The 22972-nt window shown below is 40.9% G+C and overlaps 1 protein-coding gene across 1 annotated transcript in view; it reads left to right on the top strand.

Annotated features, from left to right (window-relative positions):
• Nucleotides 1–21769, top strand: part of cfap65 (cilia and flagella associated protein 65) — a 54909-nt gene extending 33140 nt beyond the window's left edge. The window contains exons 18-33 of the mRNA XM_015359428.2: nt 1135–1348; nt 2518–2646; nt 3063–3239; nt 6003–6069; nt 6733–6843; nt 7962–8153; nt 10261–10419; nt 11111–11254; nt 11938–12054; nt 13877–14008; nt 14932–14982; nt 16687–16901; nt 18818–18946; nt 20147–20431; nt 21088–21222; nt 21495–21769. Of these exons, the coding sequence (XP_015214914.2) occupies nt 1135–1348; nt 2518–2646; nt 3063–3239; nt 6003–6069; nt 6733–6843; nt 7962–8153; nt 10261–10419; nt 11111–11254; nt 11938–12054; nt 13877–14008; nt 14932–14982; nt 16687–16901; nt 18818–18946; nt 20147–20431; nt 21088–21222; nt 21495–21627 (2390 nt within the window). The 3' untranslated portion in view covers nt 21628–21769. The remainder of the gene's footprint in view (nt 1–1134; nt 1349–2517; nt 2647–3062; nt 3240–6002; nt 6070–6732; nt 6844–7961; nt 8154–10260; nt 10420–11110; nt 11255–11937; nt 12055–13876; nt 14009–14931; nt 14983–16686; nt 16902–18817; nt 18947–20146; nt 20432–21087; nt 21223–21494) is intronic.
• The last annotated feature ends 1203 nt before the right edge of the window (nt 21770–22972 follow it).

The raw sequence follows: 22972 nt of genomic DNA, 5'->3' as shown, positions 1-22972 counted from the left end.
CAGTAGTGGTAAACTTCCACAAATATTGTTTGTTTTCAAGCCCTGTTCTTCACCAGGTAGGTCAAGGCAGCTTTTGAACGGAAGGCTACAATTTATACGTTAAGGTTTGATTTTGGAATGCCTTACGCAAGAGAAAATTCTTCAGTTGCTGTTTTTACGGCTGCTTTTTGGCTCTGGTCGTACAGTGTTCTTGGTCTTCCCACTGCAACTAGTATCCCAGGGGGCATGGAGGCACAGTGGTCGGCAATGGTGCCTTGCAGTACTGAGGCCCTGAGGTCAGTTCCTGGGGTGCCTTCTGCGTGGAGTTTGCATGTTCTGTCCCGTTCTTGCATAGGTATCCCCAGGGGTGCTCCACTTTCCTCCCCAAAGTCCACAAACATACTAGTAGGTTAATTGACTTCTGTAAAACTGGCCCTGGTGTGATTGCGTGCGTGTCTGTGAGTGCCCTGTTATGGCCTGGCCTCCTGTCCAGTGTATAACCTGCCTTGCGCCGCTTGCTTGCAGCTCCCCTACGACAGGGTTAGAAAATGGATAATTAATATGGATAATAAAATGGATAATAATTGCTTACACTTATATAGCGCTTTTCTGGACACTCCACTCAAAGTGCTTTACAGGTAATGGGGACTTCCCTCCTCCACCACCAGTGTGCAGCCCCCACCTGGATGATGTAGTGGCCGTCATAGTGCCAGTACACTCACCACACACCAGCTATCAGTAGGGAGGAGAACAGAGTGATGAAGCCAGTTCATAGATGGGGATTATTAGGAGGCCAAGATTGGTAAAGGCCAGGGGAAAATTTGGCTAGGATGCCAGGGTTACACCCCTACTCTTTTTGAGAAACGTCCTGGGATTTTTAATGACCACAGAGAGTCAGGACCAAGGTTTTACTATTTTACAGTATAGTGTCCCCATCACTATTCTGGGGCATTAGGACCCACACAGACTGCAGGGTGAGCGCCCCCTGCTGGCCCCACTAACACCTCTTCCAGAAGCAACCTTAGTGAGCTTCAGCGGGCTGCCAGTTGTGAGTTTCAGGGTGATATGGCTGCTGGAAGGGTGTAGTATTATATTGTTGTATTTAAATTAAGTGGGTGGCATGATCTGACCATGGTGCTGTGTTTTCTGGTCCAGGACAGGTGATGGGGGAAGCCCAGACCCTGTGCCAGGTGTGTGCAGAAGGGGTGTACCCCACGCTCTCTGTGTGTGATGCCCGCAGCACAGGTAGCATGGAGGGCATCAGCAAGCTGCAGCTCTGGAACCTCTTTTCCCTGGACACCCTGAACTCCTACCTGCAGCGGGACCCGACACCCTCAGAACTCATCTACAGAGTGCCCACTCGACACAGGTGCTGCAATGAGCGTGCTTATTCTGCGAACTCCGCAAGATCTGTCTACCACATTACAGCTGACCTGCCCCAATGTAATCTCACTGTCTGCAGGAGACAGGTTCAGATGCATTTGCCAACCCCTTTTTAAATAGGCTCAGGCCTGTATGTGTTGTACAGTAAATCCTTGGTATTTGTGAGGGTTAGGTACCTTGACATTTCCATGAATGGGGAATTGGCAAGACTTAAGACCTTATGGGGGAAATAGGGTGAAGTTCTGCCACTTGTCACACAAGCACATCTGTAGTAATATTTTGTTACAGCTGTCAGCTATACGACAGATACTATTGGTATTTATTGATGAGAATTTTAATGAAACTGATTAATGGGCATAACCCATGATGCACTTCTTCATGAACATGTTAAGTCTTTGTTAACCAAGGTATGCCTTGACTAGTGTCAGGTCAAGTAAATCTGTGAGATGAAAATGCTGCGTAAGTCAGTGCTTGCATTTATGACTCTATGACTGGGCAGTCCATATATAGGCAAATTTGACCCATGAATGTGGGAAAAAAAGGGGTTTCTAAACATTTTGCGCGAATAGGCCAAATCACAAATATAGAATATTGCGGATGTTGAGGATTTCCTGCTTTTGTGTAACACCAGCTTGTGTTTGCTTTCATCCGAGTGATTCTTGCCAATTGCACCTCTGCCAAAACACCTTCTGACGCAGTCAAATCCACCTTTTTGGGAGACTCATCTTTTGTGAGATACAGTACTTTGAACGCGAGAATTTTGAAATTTTGCAGAGACTGGTGTTATTCTAACTCTGGCTCTGATTCTCCATGTAGAATACGTCTGCCCTGCAGAATGTCTTCATGTAGAAATCTTCCAGGTCCGCAGCTTATTTGAGACAAAGACTCATGAGGTGCTCATTTACACCTCATGAGTCTTTGAGAAGGTGGTGGACGATTTCATTCTTGGTGGGGGAAATCTAGCTCTGTGAAACCAATGTTCTTTCTGTGAGTCTTGTTTCTAGAAGAAAAGTGTGGTCTTCTCTCAGCATTTAAGACTGATTTGAATTCAGACGTCTCTCACGCTGGAATTAAATAGGAGTTTAGCGTCGTCTGCACACGGTGCGAATGTTTGCTCGGAGTCCCGTGAAGTGCTGATCTCTGTTTTACCTGCAGCGTGCGCCGGTGCCCCTCAGTTTTCACCCCCGTTTTCCTGGACTTCAACTTCAGCGCTGCCCCGCTTGGCTCAGAACCCTCCACTGTTCTGATGATGCTCGAGAACAAGGGGCCCATTCCTGTGGACTGGTGGGTCGACAAAACAGTTACTTGTATTTAAAATTCAAAGGCCACAGTCCTTTACCTTACATTTGAGTACATCAGCGCATGATCACTCAAACTAGGGAGAAAATGTGAATGCTCCCAGAATGGTTAGTTTAAACAGCCGTTTACTAGAATTCCATCACCAATTGCTCCAGAATTACTTATTATCGTGGTCAAGCGTGCTTTATTTAGAATTGACACCATTGTGTTTTTTTATTATTCTGCTGGCGGGAACAGAAATGTACAAGAAAAAGGACTTTCTGGAGTGGGGTTCTGTAAAAAGTCAAAGAAAAACATTACCCAGTTTATTCATGGCTACCCAAAGTACAGTGTTTAGTTGCCTCTATTTAAGCTTATAATGAACCCAGCGGAAATGGCAGCGTTTATGATCTGTTGTTCAGGTCCTTCCTGTTTCCAGCTGACCAGCAGATTGAACTGGAGTACTGGGCTGAGAGTGGGGAGTTCGACCCCACAGAGTTACACGAGATGAGGGTTCAGGACAACAAGCTCTTCAGTGTTTCCCCCCGATCTGGCAAGCTCCTTCCTGGGCAACAGAGAGCAATACAGCTCTCTTACAGGTAATGCAGCCTCTGGTTACCCAAATACATTACAGTACCTATTTTTCACCATCATAGCTTGTTTGAGCCCTTAATTGTGTTTTAACGTTTGCAATTGTAATTTTGACATTTTGTGTCACAGTATTGACAAGGGGAATTAATTGCCTATTATGAGTCACACTCTAACTCCACTTTCTTTCTTGTGTTCGCTTAATTTACCTTTGAGATGCACAATATATTACTTTCCCAATTTAACAAGAGCTGTCCTGAAAATATATGTTTGTTCAGCACCAATTAAGCTTGTGTTAAGGGTAAACTAATCTCAGTGTTTAGGATCTTTAAGATTTGGAAAAAACAAATATATACTGGGTAATCATGTCTCATTTATACATTAAGTATGGAGCTGCGTCAGCATGCATAGGCTGCAAAGGAACATGTAAAGGTTTATTTCATCTGAAAAGAGGAGAAAAGAAGCACAACGTTTCAGCTGTGGAGCTTCGGGTGTGTCACTCCACAGCCGAGAAAGTTTCTTCTCTTTTCAGCATGGAATAAACCTTTACTTGTTCATTTATACTTTATCTCAGAAAATATGGTTCCTCAGTGCCCTCCAGTCTCATGTGTTACAAGAATCATTAATTGATGAAACAGGAACAGAAAACACTGGATAGCAGAATGAGATATGGATTGGATAATGTATATGGTGTTAATGAATCTAAAAATGATACCCTGTTATTGCTAAAGCAATATGCTGAGCAAAGCCATATTTGTCTTTGTAATCAAATTCCAGAAAACACGACCATAAAATTCAGCAAAAACAAACCGACTACAACATTCTGTTCTCTGGAAGTGCAGTGGAAACCTCCAGAGGTATATACAGGTAGAGGCCTCCAAACTATTCCTGCTTCTTCGAGGTCTGGAAAGAGATAATGTGTGGAAAAATATTTTTAAACTGCGTGCAGCATCGTAGGAAGTTCTCTGAAGACTATCGGCGACCCCAGAAATGAGAGGAAGACTAAAGAAGAATTCACAAAAAGCTGAATCTACCACTTTCTTTCCACTGTAGTGTTGAAGCAGTTGAGGGAAGTGGTTTGAGAGGTAACTGTAAATCCATAAGCAACAGCTAACGATCACTGGCATCTGCAGGATACAGTGCTGAAAGCTGCCATTCAACATGTCCTGCATGAAAGTGGCATTCGTGTTGGGTTGCAATGGAAAAAGCCTTTTCAAGGGTGTATCACAAAAAGAGGCGATTCGAATCCACAGACTACATTTCAATGAAAATGAAGTGAAAATTGAATGTTTTGAGCTTTTTCGTAAGTGTTTTGTTTTGTATAAAAGAGGTCTCACGGGGAGAAACCACTTCCACCCACTGTGAAATATTGTATGTGTCTGTTATGTTTTGAGGTGGTTTGACATCTCAAGGTCCTGGAAGCCTTGTTGAAATAGGAAGAAACCAACAGGTTCAAGAATCCAGAACATGTTGGTCACACCGAAATGGTTTTCTCTGCCAAGAAGCTCAAACCTGACTGAAAACGAACTGAACGATAATCATTTCAACACAACACAAGGTGTTTAACTGCATACAAAATAAATTATCAGGACTGGCCATCTTAATCTTGCAGATTACGATTTGAAGAACCATTAGCAAATCTGAACAATGATTAAAAATCCCATAATTTGTAGTATCTTCTCAGATATTCTAGAACCCCATAGCACACTGCAGGAAATGTCTAGTCAGTGGAATCGCCGCCAGAGGAGGATTAACACATTTCTGACCATGGGGGTGTGAATACACTGTATGTGACCTTTGTACTTTCTGAACTTTAGTAATGGTAAATAGTTTATATATATGTATGTATAATGTAATTAATTAAACGCTTAGAATTAAAATCAAGCAATGTCATGTTAAAAATTGTGTAGTGCTTAATTTAGGCTTTATTTTGAATGCTGTGGCCTAAAGTTTAACTGTAGCTAAAAAGTTACAGAAAAAAAAAAGATATCAGTCCTGGGAGGAGCAACCAAAGGCTGTCTGAAACTTCGAGAAATCCAAACTGGTGGGCTTTTTGTAGAAAAGACTAAAAGGTGACCTGATACAAGTATTAAAATTCTCAAAAGAATTGACCAAATCAACCCAGAGGAATTCTTCAAATTGAACAGTAAAACACGAACCAGAGGACACAAGTGAAAAACCACACGGACGTTAGCATTTAAAAGTGAGATTAGATGGAACTTCATTACCCAAAGGGCAATGGAAGTATGGATCAATAATTTGGTAGTGTTCAATAAATAATTGGATGAGATCCTTGGTTTGATTTGCCACTTACTACCAGAAGGGGCTAAACAGCCTCCTCTCATATGTACATTTTCTTGTGTCCTTAAAATATAACTTTGCTCTGTGCAGCGAAAATAAGATTACAACAAAACATCTTCAGAATTGAACCAAGAAATATTATTCAATCCATAAATCACTCTGGTATTTGGTGTTTTTTGTTGCTGTTTTATCCATGAATAAATCTGGAAGGCACCCTATGTTTTCAGAGTGGAAATGTGATCAAAAATAAGATCGATCCCATTTTTCTAAAAAAGGAAAAGCATTGAATGTCTGTGATCTGACAAGGGTTGCTCTGGATTTTAATTGCTGCCCGTCGGTCAAATCACTTTCCTGTTGAGTTCTAATCCTAAAATGTGCACTTGGGTCAAAAGAGTTCAAAATAAAAAGTACCCACGATGCGTAACGGATCATTTAATTCCTCGTGTTGTTGATATGGTGACGTGTCCTTTTAGGCATGACTTTGCTGGCACAGATCGCCTCCCCGTCCTGCTGAAGCTGTCTCATGGGCGTGAGATCCTGGTGAGACAGAGCTGAGGAGAAGTCGGGCACAGCTGGGTGATTCCTGACTTCCCAGGCTTTGCTTTCAAAGTCCCGTACAGTGGAGAAGTATTGCTGTAGAGAATCTGATTTAGTCTTTTTCGTTGACTGTCAGTCGGTGATTTTTGGTAACGTGACAAAATCACACACATTTTTTATTCATTTTTAATAAGTTACTAATACCTTTAATTTTTTTCAAATTTGGGTTGAGTTCCATTTTACATTCCTAAAGTGGATTAATAGATAACGTGGTAATAGAATAATGGTATTTTAACATTGCTTGCTTCTAGATAGCAGATGCTTAGAAGCAACATTATAGTGTAACTTTAATTTGTGTGTTGCTCATGCAACTGGTCACCCAGTTGTTAATGAAAGCTCACAAGTGGCAATGGGTCAGGTAACTGAGGGCAGCAGGTCATTCCTCACGCCTTTCTGGGGTATGTAGCTCGGGCAAGAGCTTCCACCTTGTCTTAGTCAGCCATCCTGTTACAATATTAACAGCATTTATATAATAGTCTCTATCAAGTTTGCAGAAGGCTCAGCTGATCAACCATTCTCACGAATGGGCTCCCTCTTGTGTCTTTAAAAAGGAAGCGCTATAAACTGTACCTGTACTGTACACGTCTTTTTTCCCTCTCTTTCCAGTTGAACTTCATTGGAGTCACAGTGAAGAAGGACAGGCCCTACATACACTTCATGTCCACCAAACACACTTTTGCCCCCGTGGCCACTGGTAGCTTCAGTCCTCCCAGACAAGTGAGTACCTACGCCACTGACACACCAGGCCAGATGCACAGTCAGTTGGAAGAACTCGAAGTAGAAGATGCAGGAGCTAAACCTGCAGGACACTGATAAAAGAGATGCAGCGGGACACCCACCATGAAATATTGCATCTCAAAATCCAGTATTAGATTATAGATTATATCATTATTAGATATTAGATTTGATTCGATATTAGATTATATTCACCTATTTAGTATATGTGTGTGTAAGTATGTACAGTATGCACCCATTCCATTCTCAATCCATAACGCTCCCATCATAATGATGGCATAGGGTACCAAATTCAAATAAAAACATTTATAAGAAATCCTTTGTCCCCTCTGCAATAAAACTGCTCAATGAATGTATGGAAATGTAGTCCTGTTGCCACCTATTTATTTATCCCTTTATTTATGTGTTACATACTGTTGTGATCTCATGTATTTTATGTGACTTTACGTTTTGCTTGTGTGTTTTGTACTTTTATGGGAGAAATCAAAGACAAGTTTCCACGGTAACAGACAATAAACTATCTATCTATATGAACATTCATGTGAAGGCAGTTGATTTTTTTAAATTTAGATTATCACAGTCTCTCAACAAAAGCTGTTCTGAAAAAGAATGACTCTTTTCACTATAATGACTCCTTTGTTGCACTCACTGCCGATACCCCAGTGCTGTATAGCAGAACAGTGGAAATACAGCCCCTAAACACCTGCTGCTGTAAAACAAAACTAGGTAGCTAGCTAACTGTGTAAAACAAACATGACAGCCTCCCGACAAGGTATTTATATTTCCCCTTTTACATTAAGAAGTAACTAATGGTGCTTGGTATCTGACAGAACAAATTATCCTTAGATATCAAGTAGAGTGCACGTTTCATTCCTAACCTTGTTCGTTTAAAGTCATTCAGGTTTCATCAATTACATCAATTTAATCAATTACAATAAAGTACAACATTAATTTAACACTCCTCCAACTGGTATGAAGTTACGGGCAGCCTATTTCTTAACAGACAATGTTCACTAGACACCACAGACTTTGCCAGGCCTACTGTATGTGTTGGATCCCTTCCCGAATATGAACTGAATGAACACTGGTGTTTTTGGTAGGTCTATGAGCTGTACAATGGAGGCTCAGTTCCTCTATGCTACCACATTGACCTGGAGCCTCTGGATGACTTAAAGGAGGAGAATTTTGGACATCCCATTTTTCAATGTCTCAATCCCAGAGGAGAGGTGCAGCCTGGGAGAACAGCTGTTGTGGAGTGGATCTTCTCTCCCCTGGAAGCCAAAACCTATACTGTAAGCATGAGTGTTATTATTAATGGTGTTAGATTTTCATTGCCTTGTTAATCATGATCTAGTACTTAATTATACAGTGACTCAATGTAAATGAGTTACAGTCCATCTAGTCTGTTTGGTAGTTCACAGCTAAATGATCGAAGGATCTCATCAGCTGTTTCTTGTAGGAACCCAGGGTTTCGGCTTCAACACTATGGCTGGGTAGCTTGTTCCCTTTGTGTCAAGACGTGCCTCCTGTTCAGAGTTTTAACTGCACTTCCACATAGTTACCACCTGTATCCAAAGTTTGTCTTTCACAGTCTGTCCTTAAGATGTCGACTGCATTTATTTCAGACTGTAAATGCCCTTAAGAATTTTAAGTAATTGTATCAAGTCCCCTTGTAGTCTTCTCTGCTCAAGTTCCTTCATCCTGTCAGTATAGGACGTTCTTTTAAGTCCAGGAATTCTATATAGTGGAAAAACTAACTGTTGTTTTTTCCTTCACATTCTTCCCAAACTAACAATAAATAACCATGGATATAAACCTTAATCCGTCTAACCGTCTGTAACAGAGATTCAACCTTCTACCCAGGAGACTGTGTGTAACCGGGCTCTCTCAAGACTTGTGTTTTCTCTGTGTGCAATCTTTCCTCTTCAGCTCGATGTTAGTCTTAACCATTTAGAGACAGCATAACGAGACTCAGCTCCAGCAAGGTGCTGTTCTGCTCCCATGTGCATATACAGCATGTGCGCTTAACCTTAACATGCATACGTTTGTCACAGTCTTTCTAATAACCTTATTACAAAATCATTTAACCATTATATAGTACAATAGAGTTTTTAACCAACCACCCCATAATGACAGCTACCCTGTTCCAATTGCCTATGAATAACATATCTTGCTTCTTTAAGTACAATTAGTAGAATGCTATCAAGCCCTAGAGAATTGTTCTTCTTAAGAGCTGCTACCTTTAGAGGTTCTGCCTCTAAACATTTACTATTTTATATTGAACTTCTATATATTTCTCTGCCTGAAGCATATTGTTAATTTCTTCCTTGGTAAATATCTGAAATGCAGGTGGTTAATGTTAAGTAAGACGTATATGATCTGATTACAGAAAGAAAAGAGAACATTTTCTTAATTCCACCTCAGTAAATCTCAGAAAATCTGCCCACTGGTAACATGAAATCATGGCTGAACCATGATAATAGTACATTAATAAAAAGTTTTAAATGTACGTATGAAGCAGAGATGCCACAGATCTTAGTATCTTAGTAAACGTTAAATGCCTTGAAAACCCATGAGGCAAACCCAGAAATGTCATCTTTATTCACCCAAGTGTATGTTTTCCACTTATTCAATTGAATTGTGTCTTTCAACTTGCATTTTTATTTTGTTTTTCCATTCTTAGTGTTCTGAACATCATCATCTACTAGCTTTATGCCATCCACTGAATTTCTGTGCTGTAAATTATACCTCATTAACAAGAAATACTATTTCCTGTTCCACCCATATATACTGTTTTGAGAACAGCTGAACTGACATCATGACCCAATCAGAAACATAGATTATGTTAGGACTAGGTTTTGACAACCTAATTTGCTCATGTACTAAATGGGATTGTTTTATTAGTTAAACCTGACTATGAAATAGACATATAGGAAAGCATTCTGTATTGATATTTTTCCCCTTCTCTTCCTTCAAAGCACAGCTGTTGAAAAGTACAGGTCCAGTTAGAACACCATCAGACACTGACAGTACATTATTTTCTTCTAAATTCTCTCTATTCATTGTAGGTTTCATTTCACACCTCTCTTCACCTATCCTGACTCCACACCACCTGATTGCCCACTCTGCCTGTCCCCTGCTCCCACCTCTCGCTCCTCCTCTCTCCCAGCTCTTGTTCTCCTGCTACATTACCTTTGCTTACTGCTCTGTCTCTCTCACACCTGAAGAAGGCTCCACGGCTGAAACAATGTGTTTTCTTTCTTTTGTTTTCAGCATGGAATAAACCTATGACTTGTTCCTTTACATTACATTATGTCTGTCTTTGATTCACTCTAGCAAAAACTGTGCCATGTCATCCTCATTGAGTGTGTTTGTTGATGCTGTATCCTATGGTCACAGGTGGATATTCCCATACACATTCTAGAGGGGGACTCTGCTCTGGTATCATTTAATGGAGCAGGGTATGATGGGAGGGCTCTGGGAGAAGCAGCCCCTCTCAGAGTTGACTGCATCCCATTTTCTGTGCCCAGTACGCAGAAAGTACCCTTACCAGGACAGGTGAGACCTTTCATATGTGGCAGGGCTGAGTTACAAGTCAAATTAAAGTTAATTGGCTCTATATAACTTTCATTTTGTTTGTCTGAAATTCTAAAGTCTTTTAGTTGTTTGGCTTTATCTCCTTAACATTTGTACTCAGCATTGCTATTAAAAATGTTGTTCGGCAATAAACATCATTACAAGATGTTAACTTGTAATTCTCTCTTTAGAGGGAGAAATTACAATGAGCTAACCATCTGTTCAATTCCTTTGTTGTGCATTTTAAACTAACAACAATTTTCTATGCCAGGGATTTAATGTATAATGTTTTACATTTATTTAGATCTTTAAAATTACTGACGTTCAAGAAAATAATATACTGCCATTATTTGTTATTTGTACTTTGCTTTTCATGGTTCAGAATCACACTTGATACTGTACATGTACACAGCAGACTTAACGTTCCACAAAGTTTAAGACAATCTGATTCATTAAACTGAACCTGAAAAATGAAGTGTCAGTCCCAAAATGTAGAAGGACTGTATTCTTGAAAGCTTCTACTTCCTAAGAAAACATTCTTAATACCATTCTTCAGTACAGTTCTTCTGAATTTTCTTTCGATCTGGAGAAATGGCTTCTTACAAAACGTTCACTTTTTGAACAGTAAGAAATCCCTTGGTATTGCTCTCTTCCACATGCCCTTCCTCTGCAGCTGGTGTTCCTGTCAGAAGAGAGCATATCCTTTGGCGACATCCCAGTCTGCTCCACGAAGACCCACATGGTCTTCCTCTACAACACTTCAGAGACGGACAGAGTTTTCTACTCGTGGCACAACACCTCCCAGCATGCTAGCCAGGTCCGTGCCCTTTTCATCCTCATCAGGTCACAGGATTGCTTTAATGGCTGTTCTCCAACAAAAAAATATTTACCCTTTTTAAAAATCTGCCAGTTCTATACGTATAGTCTCTGAGTTTTCAGGTATTATTTTTGCCTAATGGTTAATTAAGCTATCCACACAACTTAGCACAGCGCCAGCAAGCACTGATAGAAACAGTACCATCAACTCCCTTAAATGTGCATTCTGTAGATGTCCTTTTTTATTCAGCGATGACTGCAGGAAACACAGCCCCTTGTGTTGTCATCCATTTCTCTGGCTTTTGAGGTCTCAGTCGATGTAAACTTAATAATGCAACCTGTCACGTTTTTATATTGCTTTCTCATTTCTGTTTCCATAAATGGTCCGTGCCGGCTACAATACAAATTTACAACAAGTAGTTCAGGCCGGTTATTCTCTAGAGTGGCTAAACAGTGAGAGCAGAGCTCAGGAGCCACAGGTGACACCAGCAGGCCACTTTCTGAGTGGATTCAAAACCATTCAGAGAGCTTTGTAGGTTGGGAAGGTTGGGAAGTCCCCAGGTCAGGTCATGGATACCTAAAATGTTTCTTCCCATCTGTAGATCTGTGAGACTGTAGTGAAAGCTACAGTATAGAGATGAAGTGAATGCCAATGAGTCTGCTGTGTTGATGTGTTTTGCACAGGCTGTGCACATACATCCTGAGAGTGGAGAGCTGGCTGCTGGAGACAGCACTCACTGTATAATCACTCTTCATGCCTCTGGTAGCCCCAGCTTCTACCTCCTGGACCTTATCTGTCAGGTATGATAAGTCTGTGATGTACTGTATAAGACACTATGTGATGCTAGATACTTAGAATCAATACATACTTGCTGATATTTCACCTGGTGGAAATTTATCTGTATTTGTATCTGCATGTGAACTGAATCTAAGGACTAAAAAACAAATACAAAATACAGGTAAAAAACAAAAATTGAAAGAACAGCAAATACATTAATAGCATCCATCAAAATGATTGTAAAGATGTGTTTCACTGAGACACGTAGCAAATTGTATAAAAACCAAAAAAGAAATATACAGGATAATAAAAACATTTTAACATTATGTATTGTGATACATGATAAATGCATGAATTTATAATTAACATAATACATAATTAATTTAATTTGGATCACTTATTACTGCAACATATTCAGCGATAATTGTCATCGGCATGACAAATGCTGATGTTGATTAACTGTGAAAAGTGGACACTAATAACGTTTGTCCTAAAGCAATACAGGCCATACCTCTGCAACACATGCTTCGTACCAGTTTGCAGATTTCTGTGCCATTGTGTCATGCTGCCCAAATGTTGAGGTCCTGGATTTTGACCAATGTACTGTCTAATATACTATTGTGTAGTCAGGTTACCCTCAACCATTTCTTATGACCTGATATTTCTAATACAGTGGAACTGGGAGTCTGAAAGCAGTCTCAAAGATGGTGATGTATCAATTTTGGAACGGTGTTGTGATTCACTGTCTTCCAGATTGTGGCCTATTGTTAACAGATTGTGTCTAAAACATCTTAATTAGAAAGGGCTGGCTGTGAGCACCTACTGTACGACAGCGAGCTTAGTCGAGCTTCCAAAATGAACATGCTTTTCTCTAGAAGATAGTGGCATATTGATTTGTACCAGTGCTCTTCCTTCTTAATTTTCACCAGGCATGACATTCGATAAATTGAATTACTTCATCATTACTTCTGTGCCCAATCATCTCTCTCACTTATGAGGTGATTTAATGTTTATGCAATAACGACACTTAAGCATGTCACAATCACGAATGATTAATCAAAATGGCAGAAAAACCCTTTAATCAACATCTAATATGAAAAAGGTAAGGTCTCAACATTTGTGAGGGTTCGGTGCAGAGAACTGTCATGAATAGCCAAATTTACACATACTGATGTCCATTACAGTCTATGGTATGTATGGTTAAAAGACATAAGTAAACCTCCCTCAATGATAAAGAAAGTACTAATGCATTGACTTTATGTTGATTTACTTAAGATTGATTGACTTAAAAAAAGAACAGTAATCACAAACTTATAGTAGTCAGATAAGATAAACAGCATGAATCCCTCCTCTGTGTCCAGCCTTCATTTTCTCTCTCTCCTCCATGATATGTATGCCCCACTGTAATGAAGAGGGCAATAAAACTGTCAGTAAGACTGTAAAGACGTCTCCAGCCTCTCTCACCCACGCCACGCACACAGACCCTGGACATCTTTCTCATTTTTAAACTGTGCTAAACTTCAGAAGTGTCTTAATGACAGTTCATCGTGTCCTCCGTTTTATATTGAAGTACTGAGTATAATGTGTTTCTGATGAATCGGCACAGGGATCCTTGCAAGTTAAATCTGCTTCCTTCTCATGAGAGATAAATGCTTAATTTGTAGGGTTAAAGTTAACTAATTAAGAACATTATCGCAGAAAACATGTTTCACGGGTTGATACCTCTCAAGTCACGTCTGACAATGTTAATGTCGCTGTACTTACTGTAAGAGCTGGCATTGTGCCCAGACATTGCCCAGAACAGCAAGCCCCTGCTATAGCTTAGCCTGTGGGTGCTGCTTTTAGGTGACCACAGAAGGGGCCCTGGCGCAGTATCGCCAAGACCTACAGCAGTGGGAGCTGGAGAAGGAGAGGCAGAAGAATGAGTTCACCCTGACTGACAGAGCCAACCGGCCACAGGCAGAAGATCAGACCAAGGTATTTTCCATTGGCCCTTCTCTGCGGCCTTATAGCTCCACTGACTGGTAATATCGACCATTGTTATTTATGAAGGTGTGGTTTAACTATCTGAGTAACAGCTCTAAAGGACCTGGTACAACTGGGGGGAAAGTCTGTCATAGGTAACTAGAGGGTGTCAAAATACTTATACAGTATGTGCATTTGTTACAGTGAGAAAGTTAAACCAGTGATTTCACAGAATCTCTACCTGTTTATGTGACTGTACAGTATATACAGTATATGTGGACGTCCCATCTTCACTTTCAAAGACACATCATCAAATTTGGTTTGATACAAAAAGCTGTAATTTTCGTCTTGCTCAAATTAATTCAGTTGGAAGTTCATATCAATCACTAATGCAGCACTGTCAGCATATACTGTAGTTTGTGTAGGAGGAACAAGTAATAGGTTTATTCCATGCTGAAAGGAGAAGAAAAGAAACACAACGTTTCGGCTGTGGAGCCTTCTTCGGGTGTGACAGTCGAAACAGTGTGTTTTTTTTCTTCTCTTTTCAGCATGTTATAAACCTTTACTTGTTCCTTTGCAGCCTGCGCGTGCTGACGCAGCTCCCTACGTGAACTACTATAGTTTGTGTATGTGTATCAAAATATTCTAATGAAGGCTGAGGTCACGGCAAGGATGATGTTTATTTGGCACGTCGGAAATATTTTGAGACTATGAACAAACACAGTAAAGAAAGTAGGACACTGTTTTAAATTCAGTGTCGCCCCATGTGGTTTTTAAGGAATGGCTTTTCTTTCCTCAAATGAAGTCTTGAAAAGAAAGTGCTTACCAAAGCTCAGTATAAGTGTGCTCATACAATGCAATGTCTTGCATGACTTTTTCCCCATCATTCTCATATTAAGCTTTTTTGCCTCTCTTCCCATTTTGCTTCATCGTAGGGATCTAAAAGGTCTGGCCAGCAAATGGACACTTGCGTCCAAAAATATAAGGTAATATCCTGTTGATATGATGTCCGTGTTTGTGTCTTGAAGGACAAGTCCTTCAAATTTACAGTAAAACGGGAGAATAAAAAAATTGGTAAATAAGGCTAGCTGGTCAATGTGGTGCGCAATGTTGTGAATTTAGTAAATAACTGTTTATTAGGAAACTGGAGTGAGATCTTGGAATTGGTTATGAAGTCAGATTTCTTCTAAAGTATGGTTGTTAGCCGAACCCCCAGCATGAATTCAGCTGACTTACTAAATAGTGGCTGTTTAAATTCTAACAGCTTCAATTTAAACCTGCCCACCTTTGGCTTCGGGCAAAACAGTCGCTGTTGACTAAAAGAGTTAAAAAATGAGCTGCTGTTAGATTGTAAGCCAAAATACATTTCAAAGGTTTTACAAGACTTAAAATTGTGTAACAAATCACAGCCATCCATCCATTTTCTAACCCCTTCATCCATCTCAGATTTGTGGGGGAGGCCACTGTACCAGCTTCACATGAAACCAAATATATCGACGTGAAACAGTACATATTATATACAGACTAAGGTAGTACATATGGAATGGAAAGTTACCGAGAAAAAGTGTTTTATCCTAAAAATGTTGTTTACGGACAGAGCTGTGCTGCACAAGCAGCTGGATACTTAGAACAAAGGGTGATAGCACCCAACTCGTCAAGAGCACGGGATGTTTTAATAATGTTTATCTCTGCTGCTTGAAGAAGGGAGTACGAGAAACTATTTGAATAACTGCTCTTCTTTGCTTAAAGCAGAAACCTATAAGGAATGGAAAATTACCGCTTTGCCTGTCCTTGAAGTGTTGCATCAGCTTAAAAAAAGATATAAAACAAGGGCTCTCCCTGCTTGCTTTTGAATCAGCTTTCACTTCTCTGCACAGACGGGTGATGGCTTTTTCCCATATTGCAATATGAATAAAGACCTTACTGAGTGAATGACAACACCTCTCCTGGCTCTTCTTTGATAAAATTCCATGACACATATCGGTAGTTTTATGTTTCTTTAAAGGGGAACTGCTGTCCAAATATCACAAAATACATTCATTGGTGGTATAGAAAAAATGGACAAATCTCAAATTCAGCACAAAATCGTGAACTTCCAATGTGATCTGCATGCAACGTTAACAAGTAATGAGTATTTTTCAGCAAAAGAATCTTGAAATTCAAAGTAATATTTCTATTGGGTTAAAAGAGACGTATCACAAGCCTGCTTGTTTACAATGTCATGGGTCCCCCTCCCCTATGCTAACAGCAGTGCAGTTATAGCAATATCAATTATTGTCCTGGCATTTGGCATGTGTAAAAGAATTTGTCAAGGAAAAGGGTATGTAACATTAAATCTCAGTGCCATAAAAAAATACATATCTTAGTTTCTTTTTTTAGTGAGCTAAAGTTTTGGGGGAAAAAAGTGGCTCACATTACAACAAAGAAGTAATCGATCTTCTTCGTCACCTTCAGTCTGGCTAGTAAATAGACTTTAATACCCAGATCACAATGGCTACAAGCAAAACTACAAGAAAGCCTTTTCAGAAATTGTGAATTCCATGAATTAATAGTGACTAATTAATGACTCCTTTCTCCTTGCCACTGGACTGTTCACACACTAGCAGCAGACTCTCTGAGTGACTGTTCATGGCTGCTCCCAGACCACTCTGGGAATGACAAACTTTGTGCTTTTCTCTCCGTCCGCACAGACCCTCCCCCCGATCCGGAGCCGCACGGAGCCGGGAAACGGCGTGGGGCTCAGCCGATCGGAACGCAGGGCGCAGAGGGAGGCGGGCCGGCTGTGGCGGAGACCCGAGGCTCCCCGACCCTTCCTTCTCCACCTGGGGGTGACGGCTTGTTCCCACTCTCTGCAGGAGTTCCAGAGCAGCTTCCCCTCCCGGCTGCACACGCACTACATTCACAGGTCAGGGAGAGGGGGGAACGGTACAGCGCCAGCGTTTGTTAGCCCCTTTGATTGAGCGCCCTACCAAATTATTAGAGAGCACCCCTTTTAACCAGACAGATCCCCATCACTGGTGATTACAGCTGCCAAATAACACCGCATCAATTTTGCTAGATTTCGATATGCGTGGAGATAAGAGCGTCGCTCCAACCATGCACTCCAAGTGTGCAGTAGCTGAAAAAAAATGTATGAGAGATGGAGAGCAGGTTAGAAGCTTTTTGCCGCCGACAGTAAATTCTGTTTCCTGTTCGTGGTCCTTTTAGTTCCTTTAAGCTATTGAAGCTTTCTAAATTAACACATTAGCCAGGTTTGCTGTTGTCTTCAGCAGTGCAGCAGAGGAACATGCATCAGTAATCATGTGTCTTGCAAAGTCTTGTTCACCAAAGTACAATAAGGAAAATGCCAGGTACTACATTACGGTCCTCAGAAAGTACAAGACATACCGTATGCCAGGCCATTCCCTCTACTTAAGACATATTCTCCAATATTCAGTGTCTACAGTATATATGTTGCAACTGGGGCAGGATGGTGGTGCACAGTTAGCATTGCTACCTTGCCCTGTGTTTGTCCTGGAGTGCTGGAGTGCTTTCTGCTTGGAGATGATGTGTGTTCTCCCAGTGTTTGCATGGGTTTCCTCCAATTGTTCCTGTTTCCTGCCACAGTTCAAAGACATTCTGGTACGTTAATTGGCTTCTGCGAAAACTGGCCGTGGAGTGTGTCTATACAATTGGAAACACTGTGTATGTGCAACTCAGACTTCTTTAAAGGGTTGTGGGAAACTGGAACACAGCTATTCAAACATGCTGTTGAAGTTAGATAATAAGATCCTCAATTATTCACCTCAATGTGCTCCTGAGAGGCATTCAGCTGTAGAGACAGGTGCAATTTCTGATCATTATCTATGGTTAGAGTTGTTCTCAGAGTGAAGATCTGGTGAGCCCCTGGCTGGACCAGACCACTGGTGGGCTTCACTGTAACCACAGGACAGTCCTTTGTGTCCAGATTGAAAATGACGGCCAGCTCCCCAGTATTCTGGAACAGAATGGATTTGTTCTTGGTTCAGTGCTGGGAACCCCTGAAACAGTGGTCAAGATGGAGCTTTTTTTTACTACTGTCTTTTATTACATCTGCATGCAGTAACCTCAGAAATTTCAAAACCAGAGTCAAAGCTTTGAAACCACCCCACAAGCATTTGTATTTGATGTATGTTTATGTTATGAGAACATTGTTTTTACTTATGATCTCTATCCACTTGTGGCTAAAAAGTAGAAATATATTTCAAGTAACAGACGAAGATTTTACTTTTAAATATTCAGTTAATAGTGTAACTGTTGGCATGACAGGACCATGACATGACTGGAACAGGTACAAGGACAGTTCAGAAATGGCCACACTTACGTATAATGTTATATTTCACTCTACAATGTCCTTATCAAATAAAATAATAAATAGCCCAAATTAAATTGGCCCTGGTGCGAGGTGTGAGTGAGTCTTTCTGTGTCCGTGTCTGCCCTGTGATGGACTGACGTTCTGTCCAGGGTGTACCCTGCCTTGCGCCCCTTGCTTTCCAGGTTAGGCTCTGGCTCCTTCACAAACCTCTATTTTAAAAAGAGTAGTTAGAAAATGGATGGATGGATGTTGCAGCATATAGACTAAGGTTGTACAGTATACAATATGAAATTGATGTAGATAAAGCACAAATGATATGATTTAATTCCATATTTTGGCTGCTGCATATATACAGTACATACATAATAATTTGGCATTTCCTAAACACTTTAAAATGGGACCCCTAGTTTCTCTTGGGAGAAAAGGAGGTTTGGTTACTCTTGAGGCTGATCAGATTGAGAATGTCTTCATTGATATTCTCCTTGCAGGCTGATGAAGCCCAAGCTGGTTCCTTCGCCTTCAATACAGACTGAAAGAGCAGACCCCAGAGCGGATCTGTCTGTCTGCAGCGGGCCAGAAAAGGAAATTGTCACCTGCATCTTGACCTCAATGATCAGGTAAACTGGCTAAGGACTTGTGAGACACATAATCTCAGGTTTTGTAGTATCATAAGTGATCAGTATACGGTGTAGGACATGCAGTTACCCCATTGGACTGACTGGAGTCCGGTACCATAGAGCAGTATTCCCAAGCTCTGTCCTGGGGTGTCACTGTGTCCAATGGGGTTCACTCTAACTGAGCTCATAAATCACCGTACATAACTTATATCACTGTATCAGTTAACTGGTGGTTGGTTTAGTTATTTAAATGTTTCTTGGTCCTTGATTTCAAAATGAATCATTTCAAAAAACCTTAAATGGTCCAAAGACATTATACAGACCTTTATGCAATTTTGCAGTCTTGTTTTTAAGTTTGTTCCCTTAATTCTATTTCAACAGCTTGTAATAGTTGACTGATTTATGGTGAATGTATCAAACATTTCCACCCTAAGTGTTATTTTTTTCTCCTCTGGAGGTCCAGTTGATTCAATTTCTTTGTGTTCCACGATGCGAACATGATGCACTCGTGGTTTCTAATATCATAAGAACGTTAAAAAGGTACCGAACCAGAGACGTTTATTTAGCCTGTAGTAACAGACAAATAAGTTTGGGAACCTGAGACGAAGTTTAAACAACTGAGTTTATTGCATGCAAGGAACAATAAGACCAAAGTATTGCTCGAAATATAGGTACAAAACTTCCAATTTATATAACAAATTTCACCTGCTTCTGGCGCAAATTGTTACCATGGTAATGGGGGGCCACCTGTGTTTGGACATTCCTAAGACCTTGAACACTTTTAATGGTTGGTTTTATCTTTCCTTAGTAGGGGGGGATCCTTATCTTGCGCTTGGAATTTCATATCAATTAATTCCCATCCCACCATAACTCAAAGGTGCCTAAGCATGGACTGTCTTGTGTTATAAGAAGTCTTTGTGCAGAAAGAAATCAGTTAACCCTCTTTTCACATCTTACATCTTTCTTCAAGCTCAACTCATGTGGTTGCTTGAACATTCCTCGTTTTAAAATCTGCACCTACCTAACTGCATATCCTATGTTCCTTTTTTTTTTTGCTTCCCCAAAGTGCCTAGAGAATGGCATCAGCACAGAGACTGGAGTCTGGGAACCCCCCCCAACCGAATCATTTTTTGTAACTCACTGCAATGTACACGGAATAATCTAGATGTTTATTGACTTGTCTCTTCTGGGGATTGTAAGGAGCCTACTGGATGATCCTCAGTTCCAACAGTCCCTGACGGACAGCCTGGCAGAGCCAGTTCCCTATTTCTGCCAGCTGAGCAGCCCCCGAACTCCTACACTGGCACCGCAGCAGGAGGGGCCTGACCAGAGGGGCCGCTCCTTAAATTCTTCCCCACTGCCCCGGGATACCCTCAGGGACGATCTGCCCAGTGCGTTGACAGCAGAGCCTCAGCCCAGTGAGGCAGATTCCCAGGATATCAAACAGCAGGAGCACCGGCTGGAGATGCAGGAGGCAATCAAGAGGTAAGGACCTCAAAGATTCAATTTCTTTGTGTTCCACGATGCTAACATGATGCACTCGTGGTTTCTAATATCATAAGAACGTTAAAAAGGTACCGAACCAGAGACGTTAATTTAGCCTGTAGTAACAGACAATCTAAAGTCATTTCTTGTGTCCTGTTCCTGACGTGACTTGTACCTGGAGTCCTATAGCTTCATTTTGAGACTGTTGCCACTAGGATGTAACTATTACAAAAATGCTCTGTTCGTTTTCTGAACCTTTATTCACTATTTAAGAATGACAACTTGAAACTGCTGCCACTACAGTTACAACCTGTACCTGCGGCCATCTTGCTGTGACGTACTCTTATAATCAGGATGTAATTAAGAGGATATCCTTTTTTTAATTTCAAAATCCTCTAAAATATGAGTCTAAAATTAGGAGTTTATAATTTGGGAAAAGCTGGCTATGCAGGAATGGAGAAGAGCTTAAAAGTAGTGAATTGGAAATAGAGGGACGCAGAGTCAGTAGAAGAAGGATGGTTAATAATATAGTAAAGGCTCAGACTGAGTTCAGTCCTTTAACAACTCAGCTGAAGGTCTGATCTCCTGGGTGGCACTCATGAAAAGTCAGCAAAAGGTGTTAAAAAAGAATGCTTTTTGGGTTTCCTTGTCTTCAGGCTCCCAGAGTTCTGTGATCTGGCTGAGGAGATTCTCGTGAACACACTTCAGAACATTCTTATTGAGGCTTGTGTGGGAGAGGTGGTTCTGACAGCAAGGCCGCGGGTCATAGCGCTGCCCCCATCCACATCGAGGTAAGTGTTTCCCTGGCCTCGTGTGAAAAAAGGAGTAAATGTTGATCATGGGCAGCACGGTGACACAGTGATTAGGATTGCTGCCTCACAGCGCTGGGGCTCTGGGTCCAGTTCTGGACCTGGGGTGCTGTCTGGGTGGAGTTTGTATGTTCTCATGGGTCTCATATGCTACAATCAGCCGAACGTCTTTCATACTTCCTCCAAATATGTATCTAGTCAGGCTACATAAAAGTGCTTAAGACTCAATATCATTCTTTTTGTTTGAAATGTAGGAGGTCATCACAGGGCAGTTCTTCCAAAAGGTCACCTCGGTCCCAGGCACTCAGCGCAGTGACGTCGGGAGAGAGAGGAGGGGGACATAAGGCCCAGAGTCTGGAGAGACCGGCAGCAGAGCCTGTGGTCTGAGCCCCCCAGACCACCCTGCTACCAGACTGGAGTCACATTCTCGAGTGCACGCTGTAGACCTGAAGCTGAGGGCGGGGCATCACCTTAACGTGTTTTTCCGGCGCACTTTTATTTTATTAAATAAAACACAGAAATCAATCAATCCTGGAAAACTGTGCATTTTTGCTGAGCATAGGTGCAGTTAAGAGTATTGAATATTTAATTACTGCCTACAGATTTTATTTTACCTTAAAAATGGGAACTGTCTATCCAAACAACACAATGTCAAAATCATTAACGTAGAAAAATACAAACTATTTCCTTCCTCTTCATGGTTAATGCAACTACTTAATCAAAGACACACTACGGATTATTAAATAAATCTTTTCTTAACACCCTGTCAGAAAAGTGTACAGTTCGAGAGGCTGGTCAAGCATTATTCTTTATGTGTACGTATTTTAACAATAAAACTTAAAAATTCAACTTTTAGAACCTAATTTTTATTGTGCGATTAGTTTGCGTTATTTCTACAGGTCGTTCCAACAATTCTGTCAATTCGGAGTAATTCGCTTTATTACAACAGGCTGTCGCTACATTCATGTGTACGGAGTGCTGTAAATGTAAACCTCGTGCATTTTCAGGAGTTGCGATTTGTCTTCTGAGAGTGTTTTCCGATTAAGGTTTGTGGATCATGACCGTTCGCAGCAGCTTTGACAACGACCCTGTTTTTCTGAAGATTGAGCTCCTCTGGTCACTACAGTACAGTATATCCCTGATCCTTCAATATCTCCGCTGTCCTACGAGAGTCACCAGTGCAGGGGCCCCTCACAGTATCAGAACTAATGTTAAAGTGACACCCAAATGCGACCGAACACACGCCAGACTCAAGTTTCACTCACTTTATATATACGCCTTGATGTTTCAGTTTCAGCTTACCAAAATAATATTGATCTCTCAGAACCCTACGTGTGTTAGTACATACTGACGACACGTTTCTTCAAAATGAGAGCATGAGACGGTACTGTAGGCCTATTCTAGTGTGAGAAATCGAGAATATTTTTTGTACAGAGAGGACTTGTTTCAGCAGGCAAGATCGTGCCTATTAATGTAAGTTATGGAGCGGCGTACAAGCCACGGGAGGATATATAATCAGTTCACTGCTTTTCGTACCCTTTATCTGCTCACTAAAGATTAAATTGAATTCAGAGAAGAAGTATTCAAAGGACAATATTTAGACACGTTATACTGATAATGTTTTAAAATAATCACATTTATTATTATTATTAGTTGAGATGTATTAAATGTCGGGCGACTCCAGGTTTTCTCACAGCAATCAATGTTGACATCACCCTGATGATGTCATAAT

Source organism: Lepisosteus oculatus, chromosome 12 (genome assembly GCF_040954835.1).
Source record: "Lepisosteus oculatus isolate fLepOcu1 chromosome 12, fLepOcu1.hap2, whole genome shotgun sequence".
Classification (NCBI taxonomy): Eukaryota; Metazoa; Chordata; class Actinopteri; order Semionotiformes; family Lepisosteidae; genus Lepisosteus; species Lepisosteus oculatus.
This window is presented reverse-complemented; position numbering and strand designations above follow the sequence as displayed.